Source organism: Megascapheus bottae, chromosome 32, assembly GCF_031878675.1.
Source record: "Megascapheus bottae isolate mThoBot1 chromosome 32, mThoBot2.hap1, whole genome shotgun sequence".
Classification (NCBI taxonomy): Eukaryota; Metazoa; Chordata; class Mammalia; order Rodentia; family Geomyidae; genus Megascapheus; species Megascapheus bottae.
This window is the reverse complement of record NC_143540.1, coordinates 10,205,423-10,220,539: the sequence shown is the minus strand read 5'-3', so window position 1 is coordinate 10,220,539 and position 15,117 is coordinate 10,205,423. Positions and strand designations below refer to the sequence as shown.

Below are 15,117 nucleotides of genomic sequence, written 5' to 3'. Positions count from 1 at the left end.
TGGTGATGATGGTGATGTGATGATGATATGATGGTGATATAATGAAGATGGTAATGATGATATGAGTTTGATTTTGAGATTGGAACCCCCGGAGGCGGGTTCTGGGGGAGGGCAGAGACTCCCCCACCCCTCGTGGTGCACTGAGCCCGTTGTGTCTCTCCCATAGTGTCTCTCGGGCCACCCAGGGGCAGGGCCCCTGGGTGGGCCTGGCAGGGTGGGGCTGGGCGGGGCCGTCGGGGTGGGCGGGGCCGCGCGGGGGGCGGGGTCCCTGGGTGGGCCTGGCAGGGTGGGGCTGGGCGGGGCCATCGGGGTGGGCGGGGCTGCGCGGGGGCGGGGCCCCTGGGTGGGCCTGGCAGGGTGGGGCTGGGCGGGGCCGTCAGGGTGGGCGGGGCCGCGCGGGGGCGGGGCCCTGGGTGGGTCTGGCAGGGTGTGGATGGGCGGGGCTGTCGGGGTGGGTGGGGCCACGCGGGGGGCGGGGTCCCTGGGTGGGCCTGGCAGGGTGGGGCTGGGCGGGGCCATTGGGGTGGGCGGGGCTGCGCGGGGGCGGGGCCCCTGGGTGGGCCTGGCTGGGCGGGGCCGTCGGGGTGGGCGGGGCCGCGGGGGCGGGGCCCCTGGGTGGGCCTGGCAGGGTGGGGCTGGGCGGGGCCATCGGGGTGGGCGGGGCCGCGCGGAGGCGGGGCCTCATGGGCGGAGCCGCGCGGCCCGCGCAGGGCAGCACAGGCCTCGGGCGTGGTCGCCATGGCTGCGGGAGTCTGGGCCGAGCTATGGCTGCTGCTGTTGTGTCTTCTCCCCGCCCCCGGGCTGGGGGAGGCCCCGGAGGTGTCCCGGGAGAGCGTGGAGAGCATGCAGCCCTGGGCCGGGGCCGTGCCCCAGGCTCCAGGTGACGTTTCGGGGTCACCCCGGGGTAGGGGCGGGGTGTGTGCGTGTGCAGCCAGTCCAGTCCTGGGCTTGAGCTCAGGGCCCGAGCACTGTCCTTGAGTCTTTTCGAGGCTAGAGCTCCACCACTCTGAGCCTCAGCACCACCTCTGGCTTTTTTTTTTTTTTTTTCTACGTGTGTGGTACCGAGGAATCGAACCCGGGTCTGCGTGCATGCTAGGCAAGCACTCGACCCCTGGGCCACATCTCCATCTCTGGCTTTTTAGTGGAACACCGGAGAATAAGAATTTCCTGGACCTTCTTGCGTGGGCTGGCTTTGAACCTGGGGCCTCAGATCTCAGCCTCCTTGAGTCACTGGGATGACAGGTGTGAGCCAGCAGCCGTCATCCTAGCAACTCAGGAGGCCGAGATCTGAGGATCCGGGTTCAAAGCCAGCCTGGGCACAAAAGGACCTGAGGCTCTCATGTCCAGTGAACCTCTAGACAACGGGAAGTGGGGCCTGGCTCAAGAGGGTAGGGCGGTAGCCTTGAGCTGAAGAGCTCAGGGACAGCAGCCCAGGCCCAGAGTTCAAGACCCATGACCCACAAAAAAAAGGGGGGGGGGAGAGAAATCAGGATCCAAATCTAGCCCCGAGGGAGTGTGAGGATGGAGATGGGGGGGCGGAGTCTGTGAGTTCTGGGTGAAAAGCTGGGGTCCACCTTCCCCCCAGCTTTGCCCTCAGGCCCCTCCCTTCACTGACCAGAATGTGGCCAGCGAATGACCAGGATAACTGGCGGCTGGCCAGCCGCAGAAAGAAGATGGCCGTGGCAAGTGAGCTTGCAAATCAGTGACATTCATGTGTGTGGTGGCACGCTCATAGCCAACCGCTGGGTACTAACGGCTGCCCACTGCATATATGGGTGAGTGTTTGGGGGTTCCAGATCTGGCATACGCACACACACACACACACACACACACACACACACACACACACACTATCCTTTTTTTTTTGTCAGTTGTGGGTCTTGAACTGAGGGCCTAGGCACTGTCCTTGGACTTTCTCAAGGCTACAGTTCTACCACTTGAACCACAGTGGCCCTTCTGGCTTTTTCTGTGTATGTAGTACCCAGGAACCGAACCCAGGTCTTCGTGCATGCTAGGCAAGCACTCTACCACTAGGCCACACTCCCGGCCCCTGAGTATTTTTTTTTTTTTTGGTTGGGGGGGGTGGTAGAGGAGAGAGAGTTCTAGAAGAGACATGGATTTGGTGGGAGGAAAATGGCTGATAGTTCACATAAGATCATTGAAGCCAGGCTTGGAAGCATGTAGAAAAAGTGTATAGAACTTTTGAAGATGAGTCTCTCTGCAGCCATCTGGACTACTTCGTGAAGCTGGGAGATATTGATTTGAGCCACAACGCTCCAACAGCCGCCGTGGTCCCTGTGCAAGACATCGTGATTCATCAGCATTATTCTTCTGTGGGATCTATGTCCCATGATATAGCCCTGGCTTTGCTGGCCTTTCCAGTGAATTACTCTTCTCACATCCAACCCGTATGCCTTCCTACGACAGATTTCACGGTCAAGAGTGGTACCCCGTGCTGGGTAACTGGATGGGGCAAACTAAAAGAAACAGGTAAGATTCTAGCTATCTTCATTCTTTTATTATTATTATTTTTTTGCCAGTCCTGGGGCTTGAACTCAGGGCCTAGGCACTGAGCTTTCTCAAGGCTAGCACTCTACCATTTAAGCCCCAGAACTACTTCTGGCTTTTTCTTCTATTATATGTGGTACCAAAGAATCAAACCCAGGGCTTCATGCATGCTAGGCAAGCACTTTTTACCACTAGGCCACAACCTGACTCCCTTTCTCCCTCTCTCTCTCTCTAGATGGACTGAACTTAGCACCTCGCAAACTCCATGAGACAGAGCTAAACATTCTCAATTACAAGGAATGTAACAAGATACTCAAAAAGATCATGTACACCAGGACTGATGTGATCAGGAAAGGGACCGTGTGTGGTTACAGTTTCAAAGGAAGAGACTCTTGTAAGGTTAGTTCCCAGGTCCTCTAGAGGCTCTGAATTATGTCCCATCCATACACCCCAATATTCAAGCTAATTAGATTATCAAGGGTTTCCTGGGCTCTGCTGATGGATGCTATCTAGAAGGGATAGAGGGATCAACCCTAAGTCACAAAAGTTGGGAACCCCTTCCATGTGAAATGAAATATATCTGGCTGGCGTTGGGAGCATGGCCTAGTGCTAGAGTGCTCGCCTACCATGCATGAAGCCCTGGGTTCGAATCCTAGGTACCACATACATAGAAAAAGCTGGAACTGGTGCTTTGGCTCAAGTGGTAGAGCACTAGCCTTGAGAAAAGCTCAAGGACAGTGTTCAGGCCCTGAGTTCAAGCCCCAGGACTGGCAAAAAAAAATTAGTAGATATTCTGTATGTTTATGGATGTATGTTCATATGAGCCAGCAAGATCAGCTCTTGACATTTTTCTTTTGTTCTTTTTTTGTCAGTCATGGGGCTTGAACTCTGGGCCTGGGCACTGTCCTTAAAGCTCTTCAGCTCAAGGCTAGCGCTCTCTACCACTTCTGGTTTTCTAGTAGTTCATTGCAGATAGAGCCTCACAGACTTCCATGCCTGGGCTGGCTTTGAACCATGATCCTCAGATCTCAGCCTCCTGAGTAGCTAGGCTGACAGGTGTGGGGGGGGGACTTAGTTATCCTTTGTCATCTCTTTCTTTCTTTTGCTCCAGGGAGATTCCGGGGGACCCCTGGTATGTGAATTTAACAACACGTGGATCCAAATAGGAATTGTAAGCTGGGGTATCGGCTGTGGTCGCATAGGCTATCCAGGCGTTTATACAGAAGTCAGTTTCTACAAAAAATGGGTCATTAGACACCTGAGTCAGGCTTCAAGTTGGGGCTCAGTTAGCTCTCTACTTTTTAGCTTGTGCCTCACATTGCATCTGGCTTTTCTAATGACACCCTGACTCCTCATCCCCCCCTCCCCAACCCCGGTCCATTTTTGTTTGTGTATCTCAGATTCTCCTGCTGGGCCTTTCCTCCACCTTCCTTCCTTTCTCAATATTCTTTGCATCCCAATGGATGAATCCAACAGGGAGCAATGAGCTTGCAAGTCTTTCTGGCCTCATGCTGGGCTCATCTCTCTGCTAGGCCACTATATCGTGGGCTGTAAGCTATGCCTTGTGTGGGGGCAAGAGCCAGCCAGCTTGGAACAGCAAGACCAGTAAATATTGTCCCAGAGACAAAACAGCCACAGTGAGACCAGTGCAAAAGACAGCAGTGGGCTCTGGTCACAGCCGGCGAGCTATGGCTGCTGGAGAGAAAGAAAAGATGCAGGGGTTGCCAGCTGCTTGCACATCTGGCGCCATGTCTAGGACTAATAGACATTCCTCCTGTATCCCAGTGAGGCAGAACCTCCTGTGCCAACACAGGGTGGCATTTTCATTTTTTGGATGCCCTGGTGATCGTTTCTAGGGAACCCCCCCCCCCCCGTCCCTCCCCAAAGACTAGGGATTTCAGATGGGAACCGAATAAATGTTTACTCAGCACCCTGGATGTTGTTGAGATCTGCTTTACTTGCAGTGTCTGGTAGCTTAAAATGCCTTCCGTGGAAAAACTAGAACCCTCTGCTCCCATTCAACCTTAAAAGATGGGACAGCCAGGCCCCGTGGCTCACGCCTGTAATCTGAGCTACTCAGGAGGCTGAGATCTGAAGATCACGGTTCAAAGCCAGCCTGGGCACTAAAGTCCATGAGACTCTTATCTCCAATTAACCACTAGAAAACCGAAAGTGGGGCTGTGGTTCAATTAGTAGGGGGGTAGCCTTGAGCTGAAAGAGCTCAGTGCCCAGGCCCAGAGTTCAAGACCCACATTAGAAGAAGGAGAAGGAGAAGAGGAGGAGGAGGAGGAAGGAGAAGAGGAGGAAGAAGATGGAGGTGGAGGAGGAAGAGGGAGGAGGAGGAGGAGGTGGTGACACCAAGCTTGCTCTAATTTAATTTATAAAGCTTTTCTTTTTTGGTGCCAGTCCTGGGGCTTGAACTCAGAGCCTGAGGCACTACCCCTGAGACTCTTTATCTCATGTTGGCACTCTTTCTACCTTGAGACACAACTCCACTTCTTTTTTTGTGTGTGTGGTGATTCATTAAAGAGTCTCACTGAGCTAATTTGTTGTGGGTAGTTGTGGGGGGGGGTAAGGGGGGTCATGGGGCTTGAACTCTGGGCCTGGGTGCCGTCCCTGAGCTCTTCAGCTCAAGGCCACCGCCCTACCCCTTTCTGATTTTCTGGTGGTTCACTGGAGATAAGAATCTCATGGACTTTAGTGCCCAGGCTGGCCTTGAACCTCGATCCTCAGATCTCAGCCTCCTGAGTAGCTCGGATGACAGGCGTGAGCCACGGGGCACCGGGTTAGTTGTCATGATTGTTCTAGCCCTGAGACTTGAACTCAGGGCCTGAACCTTGTCTTCTAACCTTTTCCATATCTTTCCAGAGTCTCCAATCCCAAAGACATGATGAGAGGCTGGGCTCACAAGGTGCCCTAAAACTGGGGTGAGAGTGGAGGGGTCCCCTGTTTTGCAGCCAGACAAAGAAAGAGGGGATCGGTCACTGAAGGATGTTTTTTTTTATAGAGTCTGGGGGGAGGGAGTAGGATGCTGGAGCCTGTCAATCAATCAACACAGGGGGCGTGGCACTTCCGGTGCGGGCAGGTGTATCTGTGGTCCAGCAGGCAGGTGGCCGGCTGTGACCCCCTGGCTTCTCCATGGCTTCTCCATGGTGTACCCTCGGACCCTGGGCCTGGGCCTGAGGCTTCTGAAGCTGTCCCATCTGCTTGCTGCCATTGCTGCTGTTGCTCCAGCCATTGCTACCAACACCACCAGAGAACTTGGGGTGAGGTTTGTAGATTCCGGAGGTGACTTCTCCTCCACTCCTGTGTGTGTCCCCCCACCTTGAGTCCTCTGACACCCTCCACACCCTCCCCTCTCCTCGGTTACCCCCTCACTGTTGTTATTCCACTGGAAGGAATAACGTTAAACACCCAACTCCCTTCCCAGACCACGACAGGGCCCCCAAGGCAGCCCAGATGGGGGGTGACATACGCCCATTCTTCTAGCTACTCACCAGCCTGAGGTCTGGAGGCTCCAAGTTCAAAGCCAAGACTCTTCCTTATCTCCACCAACACCGCAAAAGGCTGAAAGTGGATCTGTGGCTCAAGTGGTAGCGTGCCAGCTTTGGGTGAAAACACCAGGCCCTGAGCACTGTCCTTGGGCTTTCTCAAGGCCAGAGCTCTACCACTTGAGCCTCAGCACCACTTCTGGCTTTTGTCTATGTATGTGGTACCGAGGAATCGAACCCAGGTCTTCGTGCATGCTAGGCAAGCACTTTAACCACTAGGCCACATTCTCAGCCTTTTTTTTTTCTTTATGTCTCTCTCTTGACTCTTTCTCTATGTTTTTTGCTATCTCTTTCTTGTCTCTCTCTCTCTCTGTCTCTGAAACTTCTCTGTCTCTATCTTTGTCTCTTTTGTCTTCACCTCTCTAGTGGGTCTCTCTCTTACCTAGCTCTGTCTTTCTCTCTGTCTTTCTTACCTGTCTCCATGTCTCTGTGTCTCTCTTGTCTTTGTCTCTCATCTCTCTCTTTTTTTTAATTTTTATTTTATTATCAGAGTGATGTATAAAGAGGTTACAGTTACATTCGTAAGGCAATGAGTACATTACACCAGGTACCAAAGTCAGATATAGCAATGACAGGGGATAAACCCTAAGGGGGAAAAAAAAAAGTAAAGAAATAACTTCACATAGTACATTAAAAACAACCACAAGGATAAATTTCTTGTTTCCCTATCCTGGAATCCATCCTGTATGGCCACATGCACGTTGCTTTTGAGCTATCTCATCTCTTTTGTCTGTCTCTCTCTTTTGTCAGTTGTGGGGATTGAACTCTGGGTCTGGGCGCTGTCCCTGAGCTCTTCAGCTCAAGGCTAGCGCTTTACCACTTGAGCCACAGCTCCACTTGTGATTTTTTTGGTGGTCCATTGGAGATAAGAGTCTTACAGACTTTAGTGCCCGGGCTGGCTTTGAACCCTGATCCTGTCAGATCTCAGTGTCCTGAGTAACCAGGATTACAGATGTGAACTACTAGTGCCCAATTTTTTTTTTTTTAGGTTTTGGGGTTTTTTTGTTTGTTTGTTTCTGTTTTGCCAGTCCTGGGGCTTAAACTCAGGGCCTGAGCACTGCCCTTGAGTATTCTCAAGACTAGAGCTCCACCACTTGAGCCACAGCACCACTTTGGGCTTTTTCTGTGTATGCAGTACTGAGGAATCGAACCCAGGGCTTCCTGCATGCTAGGCAAGGACTCTACCACTCGGCCACGTTCCCAGCCCCTGTCTATATCTCTCTCTGATCTTTCTCCAGGATGATTTTGGGGCTTCACTGACAAAGTCGAGGACAAATGGATGAAAGCCTTTAGAAGCTCACAGAATCTGAGTATGGCCACATGTCACATGTGTCAACAAAATGTGTTTCAGCTCCATCAAGGCACAAGTGAGTAAAGGGGATTTTTTTTTCTTTCAATGGAGCTCTTTGTGAATTGGGGCAGGGAGTTTGGCCTAGTGGTAGAGTGCTTGCCTAGCTAGCATGCACGAAGATCCGGGTTCAATTCCTCGGTACCACATACATGGAAAAAAAAGCCAGAAGTGATGCTGAGGCTCAAGTGGTAGAGCTCTAGCCTTGAGAAAGCCCAAGGACAGTGCTCAGGCCCTGAGTTCAAACCTCAGGACTGGAAAAAAAAAGACACTGCAAATCTCCCTAGCTTTCTCTTCCTGTCCTGGCTGCTATGAACCCCCAGATAGGGAGAAGGGGGTAGAGGCATGATTTTGTCCGCCTTTTTCCTGCCTTGACTCTGATCAACCCACGGGGAATCTGACCAAAGTCATGTGTTCATTTCACAAAACTCCAGGGGGCCCCAGGACCCTGGATCCTGCTCTGGCTTTTCACAAGGAAAGGGATAGGGTTAGTGATCAGAAGCATAATACTAAAAAGAAGAGCGTGGTTGGATACCAGTAGCTCAAACCTGCCATCCTGGCTACTCAGGTGGCTGAGATCTAAGGATCTGAGTTCAAAGCCAACTCCAGTAGGAAAATGCCTGAGACTCCTTATTGGCCATGAACCACCAGAAAACCAGAAGTAGAGGCTGTGACTCAAGTGGTAGAGCACTAGCCTTGAACAAAAGAAGCTCAGAGACAGTCCCCAGGCCCCAAGTTCAAGCCCCACAACGGATCAAAAGAAAAAAAAATGTCGTGAATTCTAGAATCCTTGCACAATGTACTTGCTCTGTCACCCTATCCTACGTTCTACTGTTAAGGAACTGAGGAGCTAGGGCTAGACTCGTGTAAGAAGCAGTGAGGGTTTGACAGCTATTTGTCATGGCGTGTGAGCCAGGGACTCTTCAGGACTTTGACGCATCCCCACTTTCTTCTGTCAGACTTATGAATGATCCTTATATAGAAGGTAAAGGTTTGGGGGGGTGGCGTGAGTGGAGATGGGTGCCTGTGTTACTTGTACTCAGGCCTGAAGGAGTCTCTGTCTCTGTGGATGGGTCCATCCTCATAAACTGAGAGGCTAGGAATGGGCTGTGAAATTATAGGGATCCCATAGGCTTGAACTCAGGGCCTGAGCACTGTCCTTGGGTTTTCTCAAGGTTAGAGCTCTACCACTTGAGCCTCAGCACCACTTCCGGCTTTTATTCTATGTGGTGGTACCGAGGAATCGAACCTGGGTCTTCATACATGCTAGGCAAGCACTCAACCGTTAAGCCAAACTCCTGGCCTGGTGGCTCACGCCTGTCATCCTAGCTACTCAGGAGGTTGAGGTCTGAGGTTCAAGGTTCAAAGCCAACCCAGGGCACAAAAGTCCATGAGACACTTATCTCTCCCATGAACCCCCAGAAAACCAGATGTGGCGCTGTGGCTCAAAGTGGAAGAGCGCTAACGTTGAGTGGAAGAGCTCAGGGACAGCGCCCAGGCCCAGAGTTCAAGCCCCACCACTGACCAAATAAAATAAATGAGGCCTTCCTACATGTGTGCGTAATAGAGGCGTTCACGTGTAAGAGGGCCGCTCTTTACAGTTCCCTCTGCATCTCCTTTTGACTCAGGACCTTGGTTTCGGTCCTGTGGTCAGTCTAACGTCTCCTGCAAGGTGGTGAGGGGCAAAGTGGTCGAGGTGGGCCGGTGGCCTTGGCAGGTGAGCCTCTTGTTCCTGGGAGCTTACATCTGCAGTGGTTCTCTCATTCATTACCAGTGGATCATCACAGCTGCACATTGTTTTCAGAGGTCAGTCTATTGGAGGGTGCCCTTGACCTAGGGGGGGGCCCCCTTGGGGGCTGGGTAAATAAATCCGAAAGTTAGGGCCAGGAGTTTGGCCTAGTGGTAGAGTGCTTGCCTAGCAGGCACGGAGACCCAGGTTCGATTCCTCAGTCCCACATACATGGGGGAAAACAAAACCAAAGAGATGGGGCGTTGTGACTCAAGGGGTACAGTGCTAGCCCGGAACAAAAAGGAGCTCAGTGCTCAGGCCCTGAGTTCAAACCTCCGAACTGGCAATCCATCAGTCAACCAATAGGAAAGTTAGAGAGCCTGACCTTGGGACTGAGTTAGCCTACGGCGCAGCTGCTAGGTCTCCAATCAGGACTCCTGACCGGGTGTGGATTCTCCAATCAGGACTCTTCACTGTGCTTGTGCTCTGTGTGTGTGTGTGTGTGTGTGTGTGTGTGTGTGTGTGTGTGTGTGGTCCTGAGGGACTCAAACCCAGGACTTGATGCATGCTAGGCCAGCACTCTGCCACCAGGCCCCACTCCCGCCCCTATGCACTTGGCTTTTTGCATCCTGGTTTTTCCAGATCCAAGGACCCCAACCAGTACAGCGTGACTCTGGGAAGCCAAGAACTGCCAGACAACAGCAGCGCACGCCATCTGCTCACCCGGATCATCATTCATGAGAATTTCAACAATCACCTATCTGAGGACATTGCCCTTCTGAAGCTCAGAGAGCCTGTCGCCTGGTCACCTCTCATCCAACCCATCTGCCTGCCCACCCACAATTTCAAGCTAACTATTGGCACGCTGTGTTGGACCACTGGGTGGGGAAAGAAATCGGGTAATGGTGAGTACAGGGGGGGGGGGTTTGTTGTTGTTGTTTTGTTTTGTCGGTCCTGGGGTTTGAACTCAGGCCCTGGGCGCTGGCCCTGAGCTCTTCAATTCAACGTTAGCGCTCTACCACTTGGAACCACAGCGCCACTTCCGGTTTTCTGGTGGTTCATTGGAGATAAGAGTCCATGAGGGGGGCCAGGAGTTAGGCCTAGTGGTAGCGTGCTTGCCTAGCATGCACGAAGACCCGGGTTCGATTCCTCGGTACCACATACATAGAAAAAAAAGCCGGAAATGGTGCTGAAGCTCAAGTGGTAGAGCTCTAGCCTTGAGAAAGTCCAAGGACAGTGCTCAGGCCCTGAGTTCAAGCCCCAGGACTGGCAAAAAAAAAAAATGCCAGATATGGAGGTATGGTGCTATTAGTTGAATTTTCGACTTGTGTGAAAAAGCTAAGGGAAGCCTGTCGTCCTAGCTACTCAGGAGGCTGAGATCTGAGGATCAGGGTTCAAAGCCAGACCGGACATGAAAGTCTGGGAGACTCTGATCTCCAAGGAACCACCAGAAAACCGGAAGTGGCGCGGTGGCTCAAGGGGTAGAGCAGTAACCTTGAGCTGAAGAGCTCAGGGACAGCCCCCCAGGCCCCAAGTTCAAATCCCATAAGGAACAAAAATAAATAAGCAGAGGGACAGCACCCAGGCCCCGGATTCAAGCTTTACTACTGACACAGAATGATCTCTCTCTCCCTTCCCCCTCTCCTCTCCCCTCTCCCTCTTTCCTCTCCCCCCCCCCCAACTTCTCCTTAGCTACCTCAAAAGAACCAGAACCGTACTATCTCCAGGAGCTGGCTATGAGAGTCGTCAGCAATGAGATCTGTAATCACCGGTATCATTTCCTCCTGTCCAAGAACCAGAAGAAGTTTATTGGGAATGACATGCTGTGTCTCAAGCCAGAGTGGGGCCTGAATACTTGTCAGGTATTGAGTGGAGTGGGGATTCATGGGAAGGGAGGAGAGACCCCCCCACACACACACTCCTTCCTTTTACCCTTTGCATAACCCTGAGAATACTAGTGACATTTTACAGGTCTGTTTTTTGGTTTTTTTTTTTTTTTTGTCGGTCCTGGGGCTTGAACTCAGGGCCTGGGCACTGTCCTTGGACTTTCTCAAGACTAGAGCTCTACCACTTGAGCCACAGCACCACTTCCGGCTTTTTTCTATGTATGTGGTACCGAGGAATTGACCTCACAGCTTCATGTATGATAGGCAAGCACTCTACCGCTAGGCCAAACTCCCAGCCCAGGTCTATTTTTTTGTTTGTTTGTTTTGTCCAAGACCAGAACTTGAACTCCGTACCCGATGCTTTGACTCATTAACTAGTGCGCTACCAACTAAGCCACACCTATAACCATATACATATATATATATATATATATATGTCAGTCATGAAGCTTGAACTCAGGGCCTGGGTACTGTTCTTGAACCTCTTTGTGCTCAAGGCTAACCACTTGAGCCATTTCTGGCCTTTTTTTCTGAGTAGTTTATTAGAAATAAACTTCCTGGGCTGGCTTTGAACCCGGAGCCTCAGATGTCCACCTCCTGAGTAGCTACAATAAGCCACTGGCACCCAGCTAATGGCCTCATTCTTATAGCCTTTCTCTGCCAGTGTAGCTTATTAAAGGGTGGAAAGGCGGGGAGGAGGGGGCGGGGCAGGGGAGGGGCTCCCACATTTTTTGACTAAATTATAGTTACAGTATCCAGTCCCTATGTGCTCTTGCAAACTGCTTGTCCATGTTTCTGGAACATTTGACATAGCATAAATTCTCCCCGCCTTGAAGATTGTATAGAAGGTTCCTGTGAAACCACAAAGACACATTTTTCCCTTTGATGGGTAGCTGTTGGGCAATTTGAAGTTGTTTTGTACATAGTTATTGGACGAGTCAGGCTTTCTATCAGGATTGCAATTTGTCTAAATGATTTGCCTTTTCTTAGAAATTATTCCTTTCATCCAGAATTTAAATGCACCAAGATGAGAAAGTTTGTAAGCTGGCTGGGGATTCTGAGAAAGTATATTTATTCCTCCCTGGGTGTGGTACTCGTTTCTATTCTTACTCAAACCACAGTGTATTTGAATTTTCCCTCTGTGTGTGTGTGTGTGTTTGGCAAGACTCGAATTTCTTTCTTTTCCTCCTCTCTTCTTCCCTCCCTTCCTATCTCTTCCTCTTTTTCTTTCCTTTCTTCCTTTCTCTTTCCTCCTTCCCTCCCTCCTTTCTTTCTTTCTCTCTCTCTTGCTAGATCAATACTAGGCTTTGGTTTTGTGTTTGCCAGTCCTGGGGCTTGAACTCAGGGCCTGAGCACTGTCCTTGGGTTTTCTCAAGGCTAGAGCTCTACCACTTGAGCCTCAGCACCACTTCTGGCTTTTTTCTATGTATGTGGTACCGAGGAATCGAACCCGGGTCTTTGTGCATGCTAGGCAAGCACTTTAACCACTAGGCCACACTCCTGACTCTCGGCACTAGCGTTTGAACTCAGGGCCTTAGTTCTCTTTGCTCAAGACTAGAGTTCCGCAGCTGGAGACATCCTTCCGCCCTGGTTTTCTGCTGGTTCATTGGAGGTAAGAGGCTCGCACACTTTTGAACTTTGGTTTTGAACTTTGATTCTTGGATCTCGGTCTCACGAGCAACCTAAACATCAAGGCACAGCACAGGGTTGTGAGTTCAAGCCCCAGCTCTGGCACCACACACACACACACACACACACACACCCCACTAGCCAGGGTGTTGGTGGCTCAGGCCTATAATCCTAACTATTGAGAATGCTGAGATCTGAAGATTACAGTTTGAAGCTGGTCCAGGGTAGAAAAATCTGTGAGACGATTATGTCTAATAAACTACTTGGAAAAAGCCAGAAAGTGGAGCTGTGACTAAGCCTTGAGCAAAAAGAGAGAGTGCCCAGGCCCTGAGTTCAAGCCCCAGGACCAGCAGAAAGAGAATGAGTAGAAGATGAGGAGGAGGAGGAGGAGGAGGAGGAGGAGGAGGAGGAGGAGGAGGAAGAGGAGGAGGAGGAAGAGGAGAAGGAGGAGGAGGAAGAGGAGGAGGAGGAGGAGGAGGAGAAAGAGAAGGAGGAGGAGGAAAGAGAGAAGGAAGGAAGGAAGGAAGGAAGGAAGGAAGGAAGGAAGGAAGGAAGGAAGGGGAGGAAAAAGACTCTTCCTGGACCCAGCAGAGCCAGCGCAAGGCAGCCTCATCACAAAGCGCCTCCATGCAGCGCGGTGTTGGAGAGCAGGCCCAACGCCAAGTCCCATCCTTGGCGACAGCCCAAGCCCAGTTCACTTCCTGTCTCCCCCCCTGACTCCCTTTCTCCCTCTGTCTTCCTCCCTGGCAGGACAAGTCGGGCAGCTCCCTCTTCTGCCAGATGAACAAGGCGTGGATTCAGATGGGGGTGGTGAGCTGGAGTTTTGGCTGTGGCAAACGCCAGTTCCCAAGCATCTATACCAGCATCTCCTTCTTTACCCCCTGGATCAAGAAGCACGTGTCTAACATGAGATTTACCAGCCGGGCAGCCCCCTCCTTTCTGAACCCCATGAGCCTGGAAAGCTACATTCTCCTCGTCTCCCTGGGCTCCCTGTGGTTCCTTTGAATCTTGTTTCCAGAATGTTCAGTTCCCAGAGGCAACGTCTTCCCGTTGTCTGCTCTGAAGTGGACACTGGAAGTTGGGCAAGGGTTTTCCCATCAGGGCAAGAGTGAATCTCAGGGAAGGGCTGAGACCCATGGTGGAGTTTTTTCTTTTTCTTTTGGCTTCCAATTGTTCAATGAAATGCTCTTAAATCTTGTCATCCGGAGCTTTGTGCCTAGTTTCTTGTTCTGTTTGGTTTGGTTTGATTGGTTGGTTGTGGGGCTTGAACTCAGGGACTGGCCTCTATCCTTCAGCTCTTCTGTTCCACACTAGCTCTACCACTTAGAGTCACTTCTGGTTTGAGGGTGGTTAATTCAAGATGAAAGAGTCTCATGGACTTTTTCCTGCCCTGGCTGGCTTTGAACCGTGATCCTCAGATCTCAGCTTTCTGAGTAGCTAGGAAGACTCAAGACTCAAGGGGAAGGCTGTAGCCTTGAACTGAAGAGCTCAGGGACAGCGCACAGGCTGAGTTCAAGGCCCACGAATAAATAAATAAATGAAAAGTAAGCTCAGAGTAAGCAGAAACTTCTGAGTTTAAACCTGACGCCAGAAACAAGGCGGGGAAAAAACCACATCATTTAGGAAAGGTTAATTTGCTCAATTTCAGATCTGGAAGCAAAAGATGTGGGGGAGTGTGCTGATTTGGGGACATGAAGGTATATTTGGGGTGCAGGAGTAATATGCTCCGGTGTTAGGCAGGAGTGAGCACTTAGCAAGGCTCAGTTGAGCTAATCCAACCCCACTGCACAGGGAGTACAGGTGGGGGATGAGGGGGAACGGCTCGGGGTGTGGAGGGGTGACAGGGATGGTGGGGGGCAGGGCGGACATGGATGAGGTGTGCAGGGGTGGTGTATGGAGGAGGAGTATGTGCAGGGGTGGGGTGTGGAGGGGTGGGGTGTGCAGGGGTGGAGCGTGGAGGGGTGGGGTGTGCAGGGGTGGGGTGTGCACGGGTGGGGTGTGGAGGGGTGGAGTGTGGAGGGGTGGGATGTGGAGGGGTGGGGGCATGCAGGGGTGGGGTGTGCAGGGGTGAGGTGTGCAGAGGTGGGGTGTGCAGGGGTGAGGTGTGCAGGGGTGGGGTGTGCAGGGGTGGGCGTGCAGGGGTGGGCGTGCAGGGGTGTGGCGTGCAGGGGTGGGCGTGCAGGGGTGAGGTGTGCAGGGGTGTGGCGTGCAGGGGTGAGGTGTGCAGGGGTGTGGCGTGCAGGGGTGAGGTGTGCAGGGGTGGGGTGTGCAGGGGTGTGGCGTGCAGGGGTGAGGTGTGCAGGGGCGGGGCGTGCAGGGGTGGGGCGTGCAGGGGTGGGGCGTGCAGGGGTGGGGCGTGCAGGGGTGTGGCGTGCAGGGGTGAGGCGTGCAGGGGTGGGCTGTGCAGGGGTGGGGTGTGGAGGGGTGTGGTGTGCAGGGGTGAGGTGTGCAGGGGTGGGGTGTGCA

General features: G+C 52.3%; 2 protein-coding genes across 2 annotated transcripts; both read left to right on the top strand.

The window, feature by feature from the left end:
• Nucleotides 1-738: 738 nt before the first annotated feature.
• Nucleotides 739-5,768, top strand: LOC150043315 (serine protease 44-like). The gene is made up of 6 exons (XM_090323208.1): nucleotides 739-880; nucleotides 1,619-1,775; nucleotides 2,225-2,490; nucleotides 2,744-2,907; nucleotides 3,620-3,679; nucleotides 5,377-5,768. The coding sequence occupies exons 1-6, from the start codon at nucleotides 739-741 to the stop codon at nucleotides 5,437-5,439; spliced, it is 852 nt and encodes a 283-aa protein (XP_090179334.1). The 3' UTR covers nucleotides 5,440-5,768.
• Nucleotides 5,769-8,252: 2,484 nt separating this feature from the next.
• LOC150043314 (serine protease 46-like) lies at nucleotides 8,253-13,852 on the top strand. The gene is made up of 5 exons (XM_090323332.1): nucleotides 8,253-8,392; nucleotides 9,036-9,213; nucleotides 9,779-10,041; nucleotides 10,829-10,998; nucleotides 13,402-13,852. Exons 1-5 carry the CDS (start codon nucleotides 8,308-8,310, stop codon nucleotides 13,654-13,656), a joined length of 951 nt encoding a protein of 316 aa, XP_090179458.1. The 5' UTR covers nucleotides 8,253-8,307; the 3' UTR covers nucleotides 13,657-13,852.
• The last annotated feature ends 1,265 nt before the right edge of the window (nucleotides 13,853-15,117 follow it).